This window comes from Eubalaena glacialis, chromosome 1, assembly GCF_028564815.1.
Source record: "Eubalaena glacialis isolate mEubGla1 chromosome 1, mEubGla1.1.hap2.+ XY, whole genome shotgun sequence".
Lineage (NCBI taxonomy): Eukaryota > Metazoa > Chordata > Mammalia > Artiodactyla > Balaenidae > Eubalaena > Eubalaena glacialis.
In genome coordinates this window covers 172,624,929-172,648,173 of record NC_083716.1, presented here as the reverse complement: position 1 = coordinate 172,648,173, position 23,245 = coordinate 172,624,929, and the positions used below count along the sequence as shown (strand labels likewise).

General features: G+C 37.0%; 1 protein-coding gene across 2 annotated transcripts in view; it reads left to right on the top strand.

Moving 5' to 3' along the window:
- The window catches only part of GRB14 (growth factor receptor bound protein 14), a 132,989-nt gene that overhangs the window by 97,306 nt on the left and 12,438 nt on the right, over window positions 1–23,245 (top strand). For both annotated transcript variants that reach the window (XM_061200828.1, XM_061200821.1), the window contains 5 exons: window positions 9,239–9,360; window positions 11,234–11,308; window positions 15,029–15,166; window positions 20,045–20,155; window positions 20,347–20,442. In XM_061200828.1, the coding sequence (XP_061056811.1) occupies window positions 9,239–9,360; window positions 11,234–11,308; window positions 15,029–15,166; window positions 20,045–20,155; window positions 20,347–20,442 (542 nt within the window). The remainder of the gene's footprint in view (window positions 1–9,238; window positions 9,361–11,233; window positions 11,309–15,028; window positions 15,167–20,044; window positions 20,156–20,346; window positions 20,443–23,245) is intronic.

Below are 23,245 nucleotides of genomic sequence, written 5' to 3'. Positions count from 1 at the left end.
ATATTTTCCATTCCTAGTTCAGTCTTGGAAGGTTATACCTTTCTAAGAATTTGTCCATTTCTTCCAGGTTGTCCATTTTATTGGCATAGAGTTGCTTGTAGTAGTCTCTTAGGATGCTTTGTATTTCTGCGGTGTCTGTTGTAACTTCTCCTTTTTCATTTCTAATTTTATTGACTTGAGTCCTCTCCCACTTTTTCTTGATGAGTCTGGCTAATGGTTTATCAATTTTGTTTATCTTCTCAAAGAGCCAGCTTTTAGTTTTATTGGTCTTTGCTATTGTTTTCTTTGTTTCTATTTCATTTATTTCTGCTCTGATCTTTATGATTTCTTTCCTTCTGCTAACTTTGGGTTTTGTTTGTTCTTCTTTCTCTAGTTCCTTTCGGTGTAAGGTTAGATTGTTTATTTGAGATTTTTCTTGTTTCTTGAGGTAGGCTTGTATTGCCATAAACTTTCCTCTTAGAACTGCTTTTGTTGCACCCCATAGGTTTTGGATCATCGTGTTTTCATTGTCATTTGTCTCTAGGTATTTTTTGATTTGCTCTTTGATTTCTTCAGTGATCTCTTGGTTATTTAGTAAAGTACTGTTTAGCCTCCATGTGTTTGTGTTTTTTACGTTTTTTCCCTGTAATTGATTTCTAATCTCATAGCGGTGTGGTCAGAAAAGATGCTTGATATGATTTCAGTTTTCTTAAATTTACTGAGGCTTGATTTGTGACCCAAGATGTGATCTATACTGGAGAATGTTCCGTGCACACTTGAGAAGAAAGTGTAATCTGCTGTTTTTGGATGGAGTGTCCTAAAAATATCAATTAAATCTATCTGGTCTATTGTGTCATTTAAAGCTTGTGTTTCCTTAGTAACTTTCTGTTTGGATGATCTGTCCATTGGTGTAAGTGAGGTGTTAAAGTCCCCCACTATTATTGTGTCACTGTCAATTTCCTCTTTTATAGCTGTTAGCAGTTGCCTTATGTATTGAGGTGCTCCTATGTTGGGTGCATATATATTTATAATTGTTATATCTTCTTCTTGTATTGATCCCTTGATCGTTATGTAGTGTCCTTCCTTGTCTCTTGCAACATTCTTTATTTTAAAGTCTATTTTATCTGATCTGAGTATTGCTACTCCAGCTTTCTTTTGATTTCCATTTGCATGGAATATCTTTTTCCATCTCCTCACTTTCGGTCTGTATGTGTCCCTAGGTCTGAAGTGGGTCTCTTGGAGACAACATATATATGGGTCTTGTTTTTGTATCCATTCAGCAAGCCTGTGTCTTTTGGTTGGAGCATTTAATTCATTCATGTTTAAGGTAATTATCGATATGTATGTTCCTATGACCATTTTCTTAATTGTTTTGGGTTTGTTTTTGTAGGTCCTTTTCTTCTCTTGTGTTTCCCACTTAGAGAAGTTCCTTTAGCATTTGTTGTAGAGCTGGTTTGGTGGTGCTGAATTCTCAGCTTTTGCTTGTCTGTAAAGCTTTTGATTTTTCCATCAAATCTGAATGAGATCCTTGCTGGGTAGAGTAATCTTGGTTGTAGGTTCTTTCCTTTCATCACTTTAAACATATTGTGCCACTCCGTTCTGGCTTGTAGAATTTCTGCTGAGAAATCAGCTCTTAACCTTATGTGAGTCCCCTTGTATGTTATTTGTTGTTTTTCCCTTGCTGCTTTTAATAATTTTTCTTTGTCTTTAATTTTTGTCAATTTGATTACTATGTGTCTCGGTGTGTTTCTCCTTGGGTTTATCCTGTATGGGACTCTCTGTGCTTCCTGGACTTGGGTGGCTATTTCCTTTCCCATGTTAGGGAAGTTTTTGACTATAATCTCTTCAAATATTTTCTCGGGTCCTTTCTCTCTCTCTTCTCCTTCTGGGACCCCTGTCATGGGAATGTTGGTGTGTTTAATGTTGTCCCAGAGGTCTCTTAGGCTGTCTTCATTTCTTTTCATTCTTTTTTCTGTATTCTCTTCCGCAGCAGTGAATTCCACCATTCTGTCTTCCAGGTCACTTATCCGTTCTTCTGCCTCAGTTATTCTGCTATTGATTCCTTCTAGTGTATTTTTCATTTCAGTTATTGTATTGTTCCTCTCTGTTTGTTTGTTCTTTAGTTCTTCTAGGTCTTTGTTAAACATTTCTTGCATCTTCTCGATCTTTGCCTTCATTCTTTTTCCGAGGTCCTGGATCATCTTCACTATCATTATTCTGAATTCTTTTTCTGGAAGGTTGCCTATCTCCACTTCATTTAGTTGTTTTTCTGGGGTTGTATCTTGTTCCTTCATTGGTACATAGCCCTCTGCCTTTTCATCTTGTCTGTCTTTCTGTGAATGTGGTTTTTGTTCCACAGGCTGCAGGATTGTAGTTCTTCTTGCCTCTGCTGTCTGCCCTCTGGTGGATGAGGCTATCTAAGAGGCTTGTGCAGGTTTCCTGATGGTGGTGGGTAGAGCTGGCTGTTGCTCTGGTGGGCAGAGCTCAGTAAAATTTTAATCTGTTTGTCTGCTGATGGGTGGGGCTGGGTTCCCTCCCTGTTGGTTGTTTGGCCTGAGGTGACCCAACACTGGAGCCTACCTGGGCTCTTTGGTGGGGCTAATGGCAGACTCTGGGAGGGCTCACGCCACGGAGTACTTCCCAGAACTTATGCTGCCAGTGTCCTTGTCCTCACGGTAAGACACAGGCACCCCTGTGTCTACAGGAGACCCTCCAACACTAGCAGGTAGGTCTGGTTCAGTCTCCTATGGGGTCACTGCTCTTTCCCCTGGGTCCCAATGTGCACACTACTTTGTGTGTGCCCTCCAAGTGTGGAATCTGTGTTTCCCCCAATCCTGTCAAAGTCCTGCAATCAAATCCCGCTAGCTTTCACAGTCTGATTCTCTAGGAATTCCTCCTCCCGTTGCCGGATCCCCAGGTTGGGAAGCCTGACGTGGGGCTCAGAACCTTCACTCCAGTGGGTGGACTTCTGTGGTGTAAGTGCTCTCCAGTTTGTGAGTCACCCACCCAGCAGTTATGGGATTTGATTTTATTGTGATTGCGCCCCTCCTCCCATCTCATTGTGGCTTCTCCTTTGTCTTTGGATATGTGGTATCTTTTTTGGTGAGTTCCAGTGTCTTCCTGTTGATGATTGTTCAGCAGTTAGTTGTGATTCCGGTGCTCTTGCAAGAGGGAGTGAGAGCACGTCTTTGTACTCCGCCATCTTGAAGCAATCTCTCTTTGGGTTATTATAGCATTAATCCTTTAACATAATGAGACTTGGTTGGGGGACGGTATTTATGACAGAACATCTAAATGGGGATGGTGATATATAAATGTAAAAAAATTATTTAATATTTTAAAAAGCCAGATTCTATAATAAGTAAGTTTTATCTCCATTACGAGATGAGTATAAGAGGTGATAACCTGCAGCTGCATTTGATCCTCTGGATTTTGCTTTTTATATGTTTTCTGAATTTTCAATAGAATAGTGCCAGAAATCTTCTTTGAAGGAATGGGAAATATGTCTTTTGCTTTCCCACTTACTCTAGTTTTAGCCAGCTTTATTTGAAGACATTTTTCTGCTTAAGATTACCAGGCTATTTTCCTGATGCTAGTAATTGCATTATTTAAATATTTGGTGTTATAGTTCTATGAAATTTTCTGCAAATATTGTATCCCTTATTTTTTCATTGTAGATTGGTATGCTGGGCTTTATTTGTGTGTAGCCAACAAAACCCCAACTAGACTGCTGCTTTTTTGGTGACTACACATATTACATTAGTCTTTTTGTGACACATTTGTCATAGCTGTTCAAATGCAGCTTGGTTTTTCCATTCTTTGTTTTATTTTCTTTTTTGATGTAATCCAAATTCAAATGATTTATGTTACTTTCATGTGAGGTTAAGATTGATAACAGTTTGAAATATTGCCTGTTAAATTCTTTCCCCTTACACTCAAAATATGGTTGTTTGTTTTCAGTTAATTAGTAAATAGTTATCGAACACATTTCAAGATAAAAGAATTTGAGGCAATCGAATCTTGAGAATTGAGGAATGTGAAAGAGATTTGAGCTGATACAGAAAGAATGAGTAGGATATAAACAGGGGATGCCCTTCCAGTGGGAACTGTAGTGAAGGCAGAGGCAGTGCTGTGCAGAGGAAGGAGCAGAGACTTGGGGTCAGACATGTGGCAGCCACTCAAATCCTGAGACGTTTGCCATCTGTAAAATGGAAATAGAATTTGCTCTTTAGGTTATCCTCTTAGTTTCCTAAGGCTGCTGTAACAAATTACTGCTGGCTTAAACCAATAGAAATGTCATCTTTTAACAGTTCTGGAGGTGAGAAATCCAAAATTAATTTCACTGGGCTGAAATCAAGGTGTTGGCAGGGCCACACTCCTTCCAGGGGCTTTATGGGGAGGCTGTTCCTTGCCTCTTTCAGCTTCTGGTGGCTGCCATCATTCCTTGGCTTGTGGTCACATCACTTGAGTCTCTGCCTCTGTGGTCACATTGCCCTTTCTTCTTCTTTCTCTGTCAGATCTCCTTCTGTCTCCTAAAAGCATACTTGTGTTTGGATTTAGGGCCCACCTTTGTAATCCTGGATAATCTCCTCATCTTAATATCTTTCAGTTAATGACATCTGCAAGTGCTTTGCCATATAAGGTAACATTTACAGATTCCAGAGATTAGGACCTGATGTCTTTGGGGCCATATTCAGCTTACTGCAGATATTATAAGAATTAAATACAGTAATGAAAAAGGTCTCAGATTGAGATATGCAGAGATGTAACTTTCTTTATTTCTATAACTTGAATTAATTTCTAACTCTGAGTCTCCTGACCTCTTAATGGCAGACAGTTTAATCTTCTGTTACTGGTTTGCTTTACGGATTGTTATAGTCTTGTTGGGGTAAATAATCAATTCAGGTTATATAAATGAGTTACATACAGGTTTAAGATACACTCAATTGAAGGTTAAGACCTACTTTCACTCTTCCAACACTCTGTTGGGGCATTTAAGTCCCAGGAAGGGTATTTGTCTAACTTCTATCCAACTCTTCTCTTCGTGTTCTAGAAACTCTTATTTCTCTCAAGCTTATTGCCTGTATGATAAAGCCCCCTAAATTCATGGTCTTCTCTTAGCCCTTCCACACTTCTTCTGGAGGACTTGGTTCTGCAGTAATCTTTCCTCATACTTGGATGCTATGGACTCATCTTCCTCAACATTGCACTTAGCTATTGCTTTTCCGCCATGTTAGATGCAGGGCTTCTACTTGAGGGTAGAAGCCTCCTAAGGCTACTCTTTGGTTTGAACCACACACCACCATTAAACTTACCTGGGATTTTATCAACACCAACTGCTCATCCTGAAAGGGTCCTAGTTCCAGAAGGGGCAGGATATAGGGTCACTGTGACCTAAACCGTCCAGTTACTATCTAGCCCCCTCTCAGTCTCCACTCCACCCTTTCCTCCACTAACCCCTTAATTCCAGATCCTTTCCCAGAGGACAGAGGGTGCATCCCTGTATGAGTCAGTGGAGGGTTGGCTGGCCATTATTCTCCCCAAGTGATCATATTTGTCAAAGATTGATAAAGTCTAATTTGAAGCTCAAAAGTAAAGAAAGTGCATCTCTGTCATTTTTTCCTCTCTGTATAGTTTATCTTCAGGGCAGAACATGTGCTGTTTCCTTAGTGGTAGAGATAGGTGATGGGTACAGTGAAACACAGGTTGGTAAAACAAATAAGCAGACATATTGCTTAATACCTTGCAATTTTCTCCCACTGTGGTTGCAATAAATACAGATACAGTGCGTAGCACATAGGATATTTAATAATGTGAACCTATGCTTCATAAGATTGAAAATATCAGCTGGGGTTGTGTGAGAAGTAAACAAAAGTAAGGATAATAAAGATTGTTAGGGATGCAACTTCCCACTCGATATCTCAGTGACTGCTGGATCTCCCTGCAAACTGCTTCTCTTACAGTCTTCTTAGCTCATTAATGGCAGTAGTACTTCCAAATGCTTTAGCCAAGAGTCTTGGTGTCTTCCTTCACTGCCCCCTCTCTTTCACTCCACATCCAATTTGTCAACAAATCCTGTTGGCTCTACCTTCAGAATACACACAGATTCTGTCTACTTCTTACATGCTGCCACTCTCATCCAGGCCACATCATCTCCCCTTGTTAATTGCAATATTCTGCTAGATGGTCTTCCTGTTTCTACCCTTAAGCCTTTTGAAATCAGTTATCCACTCAGCATCCAGTGTGATCCAATGAAAACGTAAGTCAGCTCATAGTAGTCTTATGTTCAAAATGGATTCCTTTCCCTTATGCCCTCCTTTTTCCCTCCTCCCTGATCCATTTTTCTCTATAGTGTTTATTGCCACCTTTTAAGATTTACATGATTTACATGATTTATTGTCCATGTCTTCCCATTAGAATTGAAGCTCCATGAGGCAATGACTTCTGACTGTCTTGTTCACTACAAAATTCCAAGCCCCACAATGACTGTCTGACACATGGTAGGCCTTCAATAAATATTTGTTGAATGGATAGATGAATGAATAAGTTAAAACTGCCAGACTATATGGATTTATCTCATAACAAGTAGGAAGTGGACAAGTTTTTGAGCAGGGGTCACATTGATACAAATGTTTTATGAGGTTTCCTGTGATATCAGGGTCCAGGTTGGATTGGAAGAATGAGAAAAACAGAAGTTTGGAGATTAGTTAGGAAAAAGTAAAGGTCTAAATGGGAATGGTGATAGTGGGAATGGGTGGGGGGTTGTTGGTTGTGTGAGAGACACTCGGACGAAGAGTCTGATATCTGGGGTAACAACTGGAGGATATTGGAGTGGACATAGAGAAAGTTGTAATGGACATTGGAAAATTTAGGAAAAAGCAGTTTGAGAGAGAAAAAGGAAGATACTTTGTTTCATTTTTTTACATTTTTTACAAATTTTGGTAAAATGCATGTAACATAAAATTTACCATTTCATTCATTTTAAGGGTAAAGTTCACTAGCATTATGCACATTTATTTATGTTTATATTGTTGTACAACCATCACCCCCATCCATCTCTAGAACATTTTTATCTTCTCATACTGAAACCCTGAACCCATTAAACAATAACTCCTCATTCTTCCCACACCCCGGTCCTTGACAACCACCATTCTACTTTGTGTCTCTATGAATTTGTCTGCTCTAGGTACCTCATGTAAATGGAATCATATAGTGTTTTTTTCTTTTGTGTCTGTCTTATTTTACATAGTATAATATCTTTAAGGTTCATCCGTGTTGTAACATGTGTCAGAATTTCATTCCTTTTTAAGGCTAAATATTCCACTGAATGTCTTTACTACATTTTGTTTATCCATTCATTTGTTGATGGACATTAGGATGTTTTTACTTTCTGGCTATTGTGAATGATGCTACAATGAACATTGATGTACAAGTATCTGTTCCAGTCCCTGCTTTCACTTCTTTTGGTTATGAACTCAGAAGTGGAATTGCTGGAATTGTTTAATATTTGGAGAGACCACCATACTGAACTTTGGTTTTAGACAGATTATGTTTGAAGTGGTGGAAAGTCTAGCAGTTAGGGTTGGAGTGCAAGTGAAAGCAACTGTAGCTGGAGATTTCACTTCAGGGAACTTGACAGACATAATGGCTGAAGAGGGGAGAGTTAATTAGTTGAGAGAAGAGAAAAAAAAGAGTCCAGCCAAGGACTGCATCTTAGGTGGGAGAAGGAGCTACCAGAGCTAGTCAATGAGACCGAAAAAGAGCAATCTGAATTAGGAACAGAACCCGGGAGTGCTGATACACACTTAGCTCCAACTCATTCGTATTCATATATTCATTCAGCACTCTTACAAGAACTCCCTTTCAGATGAATAAGCTTCTGTTTAAGTATGACATTACTTTCAAGGGTTTGGGTGCTGTAGGTCACAGATTACTCCTGAGTGTTGAATTTCTGAGACATAGATACTTTTCAAAAAGGTCCTAGAAGCACCTAAAAAGGCAGAGGATTTCTATATTTCTTATTTGGCTGTTCTCCATTTCTTATTTTGCATTAGTAATTTCACAGTCACTTTTCTTTAACCTTTTATTGAAGTATGACATACCTTAACATAAGTGAACAAAGGTGGACAACTTGGTGAATTCTCAGATATTGTTTCTACCTGAGTATCCAATACCCAGATTAAGAAACAGAATATTTCTCACCCGCAGTGGTTCCCTCATGCCCCTGCTCACTCACCCACTATCCCTATTATCTCGATTTCTAACACCATAGATTTATTGTATCTGTGTTGAACTTATATAAGTGGAATCATGTAGTATGTACTCTTTGTGTCTGACTTCTTTCATTTAATATTATGTTTGTGGAATTCGTCCATGCAGTTGTGTGTTGTTGTAGTATATATTCCATTGTGTCCTTTACACAGTTTATTTATTCATTCTCATGTTGATAGGCATTTGGGTAGTTTCCAGTTTGGGGCTATTATGAATAGTACCGCTATGAACATCACAGTTTCTTATTAAAATAGGAAATTTGCATGTTATGTTCACCTCTTTAAAGTTGCCATTGCTTTTTTCATTTAAGTGCCTTTCCTCTTAAGTGCCTTCCCACCCTGCCTAATTATCTTCATTGGTAATACAAACTACATTTGCCTGAACATTAGTTTTGAAAGTAAAAAGTGCCACAAGAAATTAGGTTTCTTAAAAAATTGTATGTCCTTGCATTAAAATTTTCTTTTTAAAGCATTTATTTCAATTTTTCTCAACTATCCAGATTATGTGTCTTAAACGCATAGTGAACCTGTCAAATTTTTTCAGCTCTTAATGGGATGAATTGTTCAACCTTGAGGCAAATATTTTAATTTTGGCACCATGATGAGTTGGAGAAAAAGAATAGTTCCCATATTCTTAATGCAGTTTGGTTATCAAACTTATAATTTACATAGCAATAAAAGGAGATTGAGAATTAGTAAAAAGTGCATTGTGATATTTTATGTCATTTTTCTCTTCGGGTTACAGTCTGCTTTGGTATAAAAATCAACATTACTAATTCAAAATTAATGAAAATTTTATCAATCTGATTATTCCAGAATTGAGTTGAAATTTTCTATGTTTAATAAAGATACGTACATAATATATTTTATATATTTGTATGGATATATACGTCCATATGTTTATTTGTCTACTTACCTGTCTATCTTTCTATCCATCCATCCATCCATCTATCTATCTGTTGACATGCTCACTGGAACATTCTTTACAGAAAGAACAATAGAAGACCACGAGCTGGTGATTGAAGTGCTATCTAACTGGGGAATGGAAGAAGAAAATAAGCTATACTTTAGAAAAAATTATGCCAAATATGAATTCTTTAAAAACCCAATGGTAAGTGAAATCCCCATTAATAGTTATGGAAAATGAATGAGTTTAGTTAAATTTTATTTTATTTTATGTGAAGAAAAATGTCACTATGGATAAAATACAAGTCCCTATTTGGTAAACTGTTGGTAAGAATTCTGCCCCTTTAAAATTATAGTCACACTTCTTCTTACTCTAACAATGATTAGCCAACATCGTCACAGAAGTTCATATACATGGTTTTGGGGAGCTATTGCTTCTTTTCTTGCTTTTTAAGAAAAACAACTACATTTGATTTGGGGAATTATTAGATATCTCCAAGCAGTTTCCAAAATATTATGGTTTAACTCTTTTCACAGAATTTAGGAAATTAAATAAGAAAAATTCTAAAGGAAAAACAGATTGATGTTTGTTGGGAGTGTTGAAACTTAGCCAGAAGTTTAGATTGACATGCATCTTGCTGTTCCAAACTATTTTGTTTTCAGTGCAATAATTGAGCTAAGTAGAAATGAGATAAAGACCAGTGCATTATCTAGTAAATACTCCTTTCATTATAGTTCTTTTTAAAAGAAAGTAAATGTATGTCACATTCTAATGAAGACTAGTGATCTAGAGAAGTCAGAATAGCCTCTGGGCTCATTATTTTAAATCGTTTTTGACTCTGCAGCTGTAGCATATTTTTACACTAAGTTTTGGATAATTGGATTGAAATGATACTTTATGAAAAATATATGATACACACCATAATAGAATATTTTCAAACCCTGAAAGACCTCTTACGCTCTCTTTTATTTAAACTTATTAATAGAAACATAGTGGGATGATCTTTGACAAAGAAAATACGAGTTCTAATAAAAATTAAATAGAATTAGAATTTGAAAGGAAACTGTTGTCTTATGAATCTTTATTAAAATCAAGAATTTAAAAGTCATAGTTAAAGACATAGGGTTTAGTGCTCAGTTTTAGTTTTTTTTTTTTTTTTTTTTTAGTTTAAACAAGGCTGTAGATTCATTTTGTAGACTTAAGAGTAGTGGTTCTCAACTGGGGGGTGATGTGGTAATGTCTGGAGACATTTTTGGTTGTCATACTGGGGGGATGGGGGTGCTGCTAGTGGGTGGAGGCCAGGAATGCTCTAAACGTCCTGCAATGCACAGGACAGTCCTCCCAACACAGCGTTATTAGACCAATGTTAATAGAACTACGCTTCAAAAACCCTGTCCTAAAGGAAGTATAGTGGCATATATTTTCCCAAACTTGCCTGATCATAAAAACTCCCTGGGGAAGGGGATAGTGCTTGTTAAAAATACAGGATCCAGGTCCTACCCTGACCTACTGAATCAGACACTCCAGGAAAGAGGCCTGGGAATTCCTATTTTTAAACAGCTTTCCTGGGTGAATTTTATGATTAAACAGGTTTGGAAAGATAGTAGGTGGAAAAGACTGTCATTTTAGCTCCCTGGCCCTCTAGTTTAACTCCTTGTTCCTCTACCCTATGGGCTGTGACCTTGGGTATATATATCCTTTACTTCTATGAGCCTTGACTTTATGAAATGGAGCTGATAGTCCTTCAGTACCTGCTAGAGTGGTTGCAGGACTCAGGGAAGACGTATGGGAGCTAGCACACTGTCAGCCTGAGGGCAGTGTTTGTAACTGGAGGTACGTGGATCTCTGTGTATCAGCACCATCTGAGGGTGTTTGGCTAGTCTTTGGGCCCTGCTCCTGCCTTCTCTCTCATTAAGATACCTGCAGGTAGAGTCAGGGACTGGCATTTTTAAAAGTGCTTTGGGTGAATTTTCAACACACTGATTTAAAGAGCTTTTGCTTTAGATTACTGTGTTGGTCATAGTTCAATCTTTCCTGGCATGGCTTTGGGATAATATAACATGTATCTTTTCGTCAGTATTTTTTTCCAGAGCATATGGTGTCTTTTGCAACTGAAACCAATGGTGAAATATCCCCCACACAGATTTTGCAGGTAAAATATATATTTTCACTAAAATATGTAAGTACTAAATAATGAAGGGAAACTGTAAGGTCCTTATTTACTTATTTATTTATTTTTCTAATTTTGTAAGTAGATATACTCATTTATCTTGCATTTCCATGCCTTTTTTTCCTTTTACTTCATGAGAATTGACAATATTCTTTTTTTAAATTGAAGTATAGTTGATTTACAATGTTGTGTTAGTTTCAGGTGTACTGCAAAGTGATAAAGTTATACACACATATAGAGTTATTTTTTTTCAGATTCTTTTCCCTTATAGGTTATTACAAAATATTGAGTATAGTTCTCTTAGCTATACAGTAGGTCCTTGTTGGTTATCTATTTTATATATAGTAGTATGTATATATTAATCCCAAACTCTTAATTTATCCTCCCCCTTCCCCTTTGGTAACCATAAGTTTGTTTTCTATGTCTGTGGGTCTATTTCTGTTTTGTATATAAGTTCATTTGTATTTTTTTTCCCTTAGATTCTAATATAAGCGATATCATATGATATTTGTCTTTCTCTGGCTGGCTTACTTCACTTAGTAGGATAATCTCTAGGTCCATCCATGTTGCTGAAAATGGCATTATTTCATTCATTTTTTTATGGCTAAGTAATATTCTGTTGTATAAATATACTACATCTTCTTTATCCATTCATCTGTCAATGGACATTTAGGTTGCTTCCATGTCTTGGCTATTGTAAATAGTGCTGCAGTGAACACTGGGGTGCATGTGTCTTTTCCAATTATGGTTTTCTCCGGATATATGCCCAGGAATGGGATTGCAGGATCATATGGTAGCTCTATTTTTAGTTTTCTGAGGAACCTCCATACTGTTCTCTATAGTGGCTGTACCAATTTACATTCCTACCAACAGTGTAGGAGGGTTCCTTTTTCTCCACACCCTCTCCAGCATTTATTATTTGTAGACTTTTTGATGATGGCCATTCTAACCAGTGTGAGGTGATACCTCATTGTACCTTTGACTTTCATTTCTCTAATAATTAGTGATGTTGAGCATCTTTTCATGTGCCATCTGTATGTCTTCTTTGGAGAAATGTCTATTTAGTGAGGTCCATATTTATACATGTCCAGATTTTGGATGGTATGCCTTGAGTGGTTAATTTTTGCTGGAGATAAAGTTGGAAAAGGGAAGAAGAGGAAAGAAAAGAAAAGAGCACAACCTAGATAAAGAATTCTGTTAATCAATAAAGACCCCTAACTATATTATTCTTCCCAGTTTTGAACAACTGTCACAAAGGATTTTAAGCGTTTAAAAAATGTGTATCATGAAAGGAAACTTGCAGAGTTTTGCTCTCTGATGTATTCAAAGATTATGTTAGTCTTCGAAAAAATCAAAATTTCCAGTAAATTATAGACATTTTACCAACAGATATTTAGTGTTCACTTTTATAATAAATGCTCTCAATCCTATTTGTGATAAAATATTTAGCAATTAAATGACATATTATCTATGATGGAAACACTTGACTGAAACATGAAATAGCTGAATTAAGAATACTAGTTATTTAATTTAAAATTTCCTTAGTTTTGCATCTATTGAGCTCATTACTTACAAACTGGCAATGGCTGTAGGTGACCATTTTCCAAGACATTTTCATTACAATAAAAAATTTCAGTTATTTTATATTTGATACTATACTCGTTAACAGGTTAATGGTGAGCAATGTCTTTATAATGGTTGCTGTTTGATCTAAACCCCAGGCATCCCCGAACCCACTCAATAGTCTCTGATCTTTAATGAAGAAAACTTTTAATAGTTCCAGTATAGATATTACTTTAAATATGTTGGTATTTGAATATACTGGTAAATATATTGGGTATCACAAATTTGTTTTCTCTGGGCTTTTTATTTGTAATAGGTTATATTTCATTTTTTGCTTTAAAATATTTTAGAAATATGATTAGCCTCAGGATTTCTCTAAAAGCTACTTATGTGCTACTAGGTTGTCACAGACACCCTGTAGAATGTTAGTGTGAATGGCAGCAGCGGCAGTGCCCCAGCACCCCTAGCTCTCACGCCTCTTTATACTTTGCCTTTGGATTATGACAGGGCGGTGGATTGGAGTTTTTCTTCTGCCTCCTTTCCCAAATTCTCCTATAATTTAGTTATATTACTTTAATGTTAAATTATAAAAACAAGAAAAGTCATAGCTTTGGAATCAGATAGTCCTGCATGTGCCCCTGACCTCTTCTCTCCACTGAGGCAATGTTTCCACTTTTTAAAACGTTCCTTCTTTTTCTAGTGTGACCTCTATGACTCCCTTTTTAAAATTTAATTGGTTTGGTTTAATAACTTGGAAAGCACTCAAACTAAAAAACCTACTTGCCTGCTTTGCATGTCAATTAATTAATATCTGTGGCTCATTAAATTAAAAGTTTTTCTATTAATTTACTTAAAAAACATTATCTACTCTCAGCATTTCCCCGAATAGCCTTTTAAAACTATGTTACGTTGTTTTAGCTAATATTTTCTCTTAGTTTCAGTTTTAACATTTTGCATTCGTTTATTCATAGGGATTTCCATTTTCTTCTTTTAGTGAGACACTAATGCATTTCCACTGTCTTATTAAGGATGCTGAGCACAGCCACTCAGAGCTATTCCTTTTCATTCTCAATTTCCTGACCAACACATGCCTGCTGTCTCAGTTAATTATCACTGGGTAACAAACTATTCTAAATCTTAATGGCTTAAGTACCCACTCATATTTTGTCAACAGTTTTGTAGGTTGGTATTTGGGAAGGGTTTAGCTGGATGGGTCTCTGAGGCAGATTGACTCCCAAAGGGATTGTGGATCCGCTTCTTCTAAGATAGCTTTTCACTACATGTGTCTGGTACTCCTTGGCCTCTCTCTCTCTCTCTCCACATGGTGTGTCATTCTCCAAGGCTTTTCCAGTTGCCTTGTGCTTCTCAGCACATAGCCATCTCAGGGTAGTCACGTTTCTTATATGAAAGTTAGCTTCCAAGAGTTAAGGAGTGGAAGCCATCAGGCTAGTTAAGGGACTACAGTGAGAACGGCAGCCTGTCCCGCCATATCCTATTGGTCAGAGCAGTCACAAGCCTTGCCCAGATTCAAGGGGGTGGAGAAACTTCACCGCTTGGTTCAGTGGCAGGATCACATTTGCAGAAGAGCATGTGGAATGAAAGATATTGTTGCAGTTCTCTTTGGAAAACACAACCTGCCCATACCCACCCACAACTGAGAACCATAGGGGACAAAGAGATTGTTTACTTTACCTTCATCGAGGAGGTGAACTTGGCTCAATTTCTTTAATAATTGAATAATGGAAGTCCGGATCATGGTCTTACATATACCATAATGAAGTTGAAGTTGATAGGTCAATCTATGATCTCAAGGAAAATCATAGACAGGGATGAAAAGTATCAGGACTTAACTCTGTAGACAAAGTTCAGCTTTTCAAATGGACATTCAAATAGCTTGTAATTTTGGTGTTTGACTAAGTACTGATCACTTAGAATATATATTTCGTGAGCATATTTTCATTTGGAACTTGCCTCAGGTTTTCACAAGACTGATTTATTTTCTGTTATATATATCGCTATTTCTGTAATGGTGTATAAGTGGTATCAATGCTGTTTGATTTTGCACATTTCTATTTGAAATATAAAACTACAATATCCTTGATTCAGAAACTGTATGAGAGTATCTGATTTTTCTTCCAGATATTTCTGAGTTCAAGCACATATCCTGAAATCCATGGCTTCTTACATGCAAAAGAACAGGGAAAGAAGTCCTGGAAAAAGATTTACTTCCTTTTAAGAAGATCCGGTTTATATTTTTCTACTAAAGGGACATCAAAGGTAAATTGGAATATCAGTGATGTGCTATAAATTATATGGAAATTGTAAGTTAAAATGGGTTTTACTTTGTTTTATTCATTATCTTATTGCATGATGTCAATAGTTGGTAATTTTTTTTAGATTCCAAACATTTGCCATAATCCATTTAAAAACTAATTATTCAGCTTTATTTCCCACTAGTTTCAATAGACATCCTTTGATACCATCTGGATGCTCTTGTTTCAGTACCACATTCCTTGCCCATTTCTCCCCCACTCTGAATCTACCCCCATTCTCCTTATCAAGGCTGGGATTTTGAAGCCCGACAGAGTTCACATCTTTTCTTTTTACCCAGGTCATACTACTGACCTTGCCCACCTCTGAACTTCTGTTGATGCAGTTAGTAACACTCAGCTGAGTCTGTAACTGCTTATTAATTCCTTTGTGTGTGTTAGTTTTGTCTCCTCACCTAGATTATAAATTCCTAGAGGAAGTTATCATGTTATGATCAGGGGTGGATGTATGTGTGTGCTTGCTTATGTATACCTATGTATACAGTTACATAGACATACCTGTGCAGATGTTCATACACACATACATAATCACTTATGAATGTAATTCCCTTAGCATTAGCACTATGTAGTCTGTTTCTGTGTAGTCTAGTTGTTGCCTACTATGCCATATGCCTGTGTTTTATGTCTTGATATTTTATGCAATGCATCGATTTCCTTCAAGTAAAACTACTTTTGAGAGTTTTCATGAGAGTTTAATTCTATGTTCATGCATCTGTTTTGTCAGTGACAACACTGTTGCTTCTTTATGGGTAATCTGTCATTTTTCTTTGGCTCTTTTTCAAATTTTATTATCATCATTGGTATTTAGTCATTTTCCTGCCGTATTTCTAGGTATGTTCAAATATATTCTGCTATACATACCTTGCTTGATTCTTTTTTTTTTTTTTAAATTTATGTATTTATTTATGGCTGTGTTGGGTCTTCGTTTCTTGTGCGAGGGCTTTCTCTAGTTGTGGCAAGTGGGGGCCACTCTTCATCGCGGTGCGCGGGCCTCTCACTATCGCGGCCTCTCTTGTTGCGGAGCACAGGCTCCAGACATGCAGGCTCAGTAATTGTGGCTCATGGGCCCAGTTGCTCTGCGGCATGTGGGATCTTCCCAGACCAGGGCTCGAACCCGTGTCCCCTGCATTGGCAGGCAGATTCTCAACCACTGCGCCACCAGGGAAGCCCTTGATTCTTAACATACACATTCAATTTGCAAATTCATATTTTTCTTTTATGCTGAAAATGTTCATTATTTATTTCTCATTCTCAATATTTGATCCTTTAAATTTTTAGTAGGATTTTCTGTCTTGGCTAGTCATGGCCCTAGGTCTCCCTTTGCTTGTGGCTGCCTAACTCCAGTCTCTGCCTCTGTCTTCACACAGCCTTCTCCTTTCTCTGTGTGTCTCTGATAAGGACACTTGTCATGGATTTAGAGCCCACCCAGATAATCTAGGAAGATGTCATCTCTAGATCCTTAGCTTAGTTACATCTGCAAAGGCCCCTTTGCAAAACAGGTCACATTCACAGTTTCTTCAGGTTAGGACATGGACAGATTTTTTAATTTTGAGTGAGAGAGTGAAATGATCATGTTGTAAGAAGATAAGTATGGCCATAGGGAGCTTAAAAAATCAACTAGAGAGACAGAGAAATGGAGAGGGGAAGGGAGCAGGGGAGGCAGGGGGGAAGGGACAAGTGGGCAGGAAGGGAGAGAGATTGATTGATTGAGTTGAGGCACAGATGCTAATTAGTGCTAACTAGATGATCATTTCAGTAATCAAGGGTGGAGGCCATGGGATCTAACCTAGGATGAGCAGTGGAGAGAGAAGAAGGGGATGGATGTAAGATTAAATGACAAATGGTCAGATTTTGTTGACTGGTTGATATGAAAGAAGAGGAAGCACTTAATGTTCTTAGAGAAAGACATAAGGAAAATAAAGAAATAGAAAATGATAGAATAAACAGGAATAGGAGATTTGAAGAAATCAAATCTTAGAAGAAAGATACTGATCTTAGTTCTAGATATATTGTGTTGATGGTGAAGTATCCAAATGGAAATGCCCAGATCACAGCTAACGATAGAGACTAGATATTTGGGCAGTGGTATGGAGATATGGAGTTGCAAAGGAGTGATACTTTCCATATTTACCCCAACTGTTCTTACATAGTTTCCTCCCTTCCCTGATATACAGTTTTCCTTTGCTGCTATTCACACGTGTGTGCACACACATGTGCAAGTGTGTGTGTGTGTGTTTTAGGTTTAAGTGGTGGAATACTTCATGGAAAAGGCCTCTACTTATTTAGTAATCCATTCCTTTACAGAAATCTTTTATTTTTAAGTATATATAGTTTGACTACTAGTGTTCTATTATATAGATGCATTTAATTTTTCTTGAGGATTTAAACCTAGTTTTCAAATTTTTATATTATAGATAATGTAAGGATGAATAATTACCCACTTTTGTAATTAAGGTTTTAGACTTTTTCTTAACCTTTGTAATGAAGTTTCTCTTTTCCCAGTTTTCCTCATGTATGAAGTAATATACGAAGGTGGTTTTAAACAAACGTGTGCTGGATCATCTTTTTACTTTTAGCATCAGAGAAAAGTGGCTTCTAAATCCAGTAATCACATTTCTTTGACTGTCTTCCCAGTGATGCTTCACTGGAAGATATGACAATATCTCCTTAATTCCTGAATTCCTAATTCTTTAACAGGTTTCGCATGAAAATCCACAGCCCATTGTCTTTTTACTTCACCCTCCACCTCCTTTCCTTTCCCACCTATTACAAAACAAGACAGCTCCTATTCCATCTACTGAAGCCATGCTCTTATCCCTGCAATGGCCCCCCCTTGGCTGGGCAACATTATAGGCATCAAACCTCTGTTCTCAGGTCATACCTCAGCTCTCCTCAACATGGTGTCTAACTTTGCTGTGCATCGTACATAATAGTGTTCTCTCTAGCCTGTGCTGAATGAGCGTGTGTTCCATAGTCTATATATATGAAAATGATTTTACATTCCCCCTTAAAAACGAAATTCAAGATATTAGATAAACTCAAGGATTATGACCTCTATAAAAATCATGTAGGTTATCTAATGTCTAATATGACATTTCTACCTGGCAAAGTGACCATTTCCTGCCCTTTTTCTATGAGAAGGGTCTTGATTTATTTTACTTTCTAAAGATGTAGGCTGCATGGGACTTAGATAAACACTTACGCAAGCCTTGGAGGTGTGGCCATGACTTACAGAGAAACATCTAAGTACCCTGCTCTCCAACTTCCCCCTTACATACACGTTTGCATGCTTACCTTTCGCTAACCATGCCAGCTCAGCCTTTGTCTTGTACTGTCATAAGCCTTGATGTGTCTGCAGTAATGGAACAAAAATCAGTCAAGAGAGGAAACTCATCATGTCTCTTATGTCCTTCCAGTATTTCTTAAGCTGCCTTTTTCTCACGTCCAAATGACTCAGCTACATTGACTTCTACAGTATCAGTGGGCAGGGATGGTTTTATTCCATCTTCATAGAAATCAGACATTTTTACTAGCAAATCAGTTTCTATCAAGGAATAAAGTTTTAAAGGCCTTGCCAACAAGAGTACTTTTCTCCCTCCTCCTCCCTTGTTCCAAGGGCCCTAGGCTGGGTCTCTTTTAACAATTTTCTTTTCTGCCTCATTCTCCCATGGAGTTGGGACCTTTAGTCATCCATTAGATCAAAATGCCTAAAGAATAGTGACACACAGAGAAACAGTTGCATACACAGAAGCTCTTGCTCTCCTAATCGTCACTGATGGAATAGCCAGCCTACTGGCCAATGACTGAAATGTTTTTGGATTTGGATTTGAATGGGTTGCTCAAATTGCTGAATGTTCTGCTTTATCTTTTTGTTTTAAGAGCACTGCCTCTCAAATTTCAGTGCATATGAATCACCTGGGTTCTTGATAAAATGCAGATTTTGATTTTGAATCAGCAGATCTGGGGTGGGCCCTGAGATTTTGCATTTCTAATAAGCTCCCAGGTGATGCTGATACTGCTGGTCTGGGACCACACGACTAGTAGCAAGGTTTTAAAGAACCAATGCGTTGTGGTCAGTTTTGATTACACATTCAACCCCAGAATTAAGCATTTCTCCAAGTTATTAACCTATCACAGAATAATATGACCCAGTGATTTCCCATGACCAGCTCTAAATCTTATGGATTTCCCAGAGAAGAAATAGCCCTTCATGATTCCACTTCGCCTTGAAAATCAGACACATTCCATTGCCAGGTAATTTCCCTGAATTTATCTGTACAGGCTTCCTTCCTTTTGTAAAGGAAGGTGGTCCTGCCGCCTGTTTCATTGCTTGCTGTGGTACGTGAGGCAGTACACAAACATGAGGGACGATCATTTCTCAATGAAACAGGAATCATCATCTGTTTTTTTTTTTTCCTTTAGCTGCTATAGAAGCTCAAACCAACCTTCTTCCCTTTGTGGAACTACCATTATTTAAAACCCAAATAAGAAAACATTTTCAAAAGCCATGCTTTGCTCTCTTCTCTCCCTCAGATTCCTTGAAGTGGTGGTTAAAGCAAGTAATTTTAAAATAGGAAGATATATTTTTTTTGTATATTGGAAGTTAAATTATAAACAAATCACTACTTCTCAAATTAAAAAAAATAATCTCGTATCCAGCTCCTGGTTATTTAAGGATATAGTAACTTAGTTTTCCTTTCCTTTTGTTTCTGTGACATTATTTGGAATAATTTTTGCCAAGGTATAAGTTATGTAACATAATAGAAATACAAAAGGTAGTGTAAAAATATGTATCCATTTCAACATACATATATATTTTTTTAAGGAACCACGGCATTTGCAGTTTTTCAGCGAATTTGGCAATAGTGATATTTATGTGTCACTGGCAGGCAAAAAAAAACATGGAGCACCGACTAACTATGGATTCTGCTTTAAGGTACAGGCTTAATATTTTGCTAGATGAATAAAGCAAGCCTCAGCCTTTTAGGTAAGCTTGAGTTTCTTTTAATTTCTTTTAAAAAGAGACAGCTTTCTCGTATATATAGGAGAATTTTAGTGGCTTTTATTTCAACAGGTGTTACCTTCAAGATATGCATTAACGATAAACAATGTGCTGTGGCCTTCTAGCCTAACAAAGCAGGAGGGCCTCGAGACCTGAAAATGCTCTGTGCAGAAGAAGAGCAGAGTAGGACGTGCTGGGTGACCGCGATTAGATTGCTTAAGGTAATCTCACTGCAGGTGTGAATTTCTATTAAACATTGGGAGTACCATCAAAGTTTGAAAATACCTGTATTTCAAAACTCAGAAGACTCACTATGAATCCATGTGGGTATGTGAGGAAGAAGAAAAATAACCACCACCAAATGCGTGTATTTTATTTTTTATCTGAAAGATAAACATTTCCAGAGTAGAGTGCAATAACCTAATACATTTATCTTGTGTGTGTGGAGTATTCCATTTTAAAAAATGTTCTGATTTTTATTTTTTTGTAAGAGTATTACATATATAGCAAGTATAACTGATTGAAATTTCTCCTGTCCGTGACTTAGTCTGCATTTTAAAAACATTGCCATCAATCTGATGTGAAGTATATTTTAAAATGCGCCCACCTGGATATGTTTAGTGCAGTTGTTTTATGTTTTATTTAAGTGTTGTGTGAATTGCTTTCTAGTTTAATGCAAATTACTTTATAAATTTTACTATAGCTGTATTATTCAAACATTTACCTTTGTGCTAAGTAAAAATTACCGCTTCCATAAGCAAAATTTATTGGTAAGCATCTTGACAAGGAGTAAGAATGTTCTAAAAGTAGGTAGGGGAGAGAGACACAGAACTGATTTCTTCCAGGATGTATAGAAAACACATTTACTTTCAAAACTTGTATGCTAGCAAATTTAGCACAACTGTAAATTTATAATTATAAAACTTATCGACCATTTCCTTTTAAGAAGGGCAGAATAATCAGAATCAGAATTACTCATTGTCATACCAGGTTTGCAAGAAAGTTTTATTTTCTATTCTTTTACTTTTTTTTTAATTGAGGTGAAATTCACATAACATAAAATTAACCAAATTAACTATTTTTAATGTGAATAATTCAGAGGCATTGAGTACATTCAAAATGTTGTGCAATTGCCATCTCTGTCTAGTTCCAAAACATTTTTTTCACCTCAAAAGGAGACTCCATACCCATTAAGCAGTTACTCCCAGCCCCTGGCAACCACTAATCCATGTTCTATCTCTATGGATTTACCAATTTGGATATTTCATAGAAATGGAATCATACAATATGTGACATTTTGGGTCTGGCTTCTTCACTTAGCATAATGTTTGTGGTTCATCCATGTTGTAGCAGCATGTATCAGTACTTCATTCCTTTTTATGGCTGAATAATAATATTCCATTGTATGCGTGTTGTTTAACATATATATATGTTAAATAAACAATTTGTTTTTCCACTGATGGGTATTTGGATTGTTTCTACCTTTTTACTATTGTGGATAGTGCTGCTATGAATATGTCTCTACACGTATTTGTCTGAGTAACAGTTTTCAGTTTTTTTGATATATACCTAAAAATGGAATTGCTGGTCATATGGTAATTCTATGTTTAACTTTTTGATGAATTGCCAAAATGTTTTCCACAGAGGCTAAACTATTTTACATTCCCACCAGCAATGTATAAGAATTCCAGTTTCTCCATATCCTCACCAACACTTGTTATTTTCCACTTTTTAAAAAAATACTCATCCTAGTGGGTGTGAAGGGTAGGAAGAAAGTTTTTTAAAGTAATTTAAAGGAAGCTTTTGGATTAACTGTGAAATTTTCTTCCTTTTGCTGTCATGGCAGAAAGTCACTATGGTTATTACCTCTTTTATTAGAGATTTGTTTGTTTCTCAAATAGTCTACTGTCAAAATGGCTGTCATGATTCTGGTTTCGACAAATCTTAGAAATCTTGATTCTTTGAAACCCTCATGATGAGTAGTCACTTCTGTTTGCTCTCATTGTCATAAAATGTAAAACAAACAAACACACAAACAAAATAAAGAAGAGAAAAGTACTTTAGAGGGTCTTGGAAACCAACCAGTCAAAGCAGTAGTAACTAGGTAACTAGGGATATGCATTGGAATCACCTGAGGTGCTTTCTGAAGCTCCATGTGCCCAGCCCCATCCTGGGGGATCCCGAGTAAGTCACTTGAGTTCCAGGTGTCTGCCTGATTAAGAAACACTGAGTTCATCCAGCGCTGTCCTTTTACAGATAAAGACGCTGGCACTCTTTGGTAGACTTTACTCCATCACAGTTATGGTAGAGAAAATATCTTGAGGTCTCAGGTTTTCTCTCCCCTTCCAGCAGAACCCTGTAAGTCTAGCTAGGCTGGTGGAAGAGATACTTTCCAACCTTGTTAGCCAAGTCTTTCTCCCTTCTAAGGGGCTCAAATTCAAACACCCAACACAGAAGCAGGTGGTAAACCCACTTCCTTTAATCAGTCTTTCAGTGACTCTAACATGCCATTGATTTTACTAGGATGCTCCATTATTTTTTGTGTAACTAGAAAGATGAGAATTATGCCAATAAAATTGTGATATGATGTTTCATATCACTTATAATTTTTATTTTCATTCGAATATTTAGATTTTTTTAGGCCTATAGTCCTGATTTTCATCATTTTTGTTGATGTTATCAATTTTGTGTATACACACAGATATATATGTATGTGTGTATATATACACATATATGAAATAAGTTAGTTGAGGTATTCTTAAAACTTCTTCATATTCTCAATCTGGCTTTTCTGAATCATTTTCATCTCAGAGTCATGGATACTCATATTTTCCACAGATTAACCAGCTCTGTGGTTCAAGAGCTTTGGGGAGGCATCATCTCTCAGATGAGTGTTCTGCCATGGTCCGTGGGGTTGTCTTTCTAGCCACTGGCATTCCTTTTGCAAGGTTTTCATGCTAATGACTTCTTAATCCCATCAGTTTCAGGCAATGTCAAGTCACTTCGTCCACAGTGAATATAAGA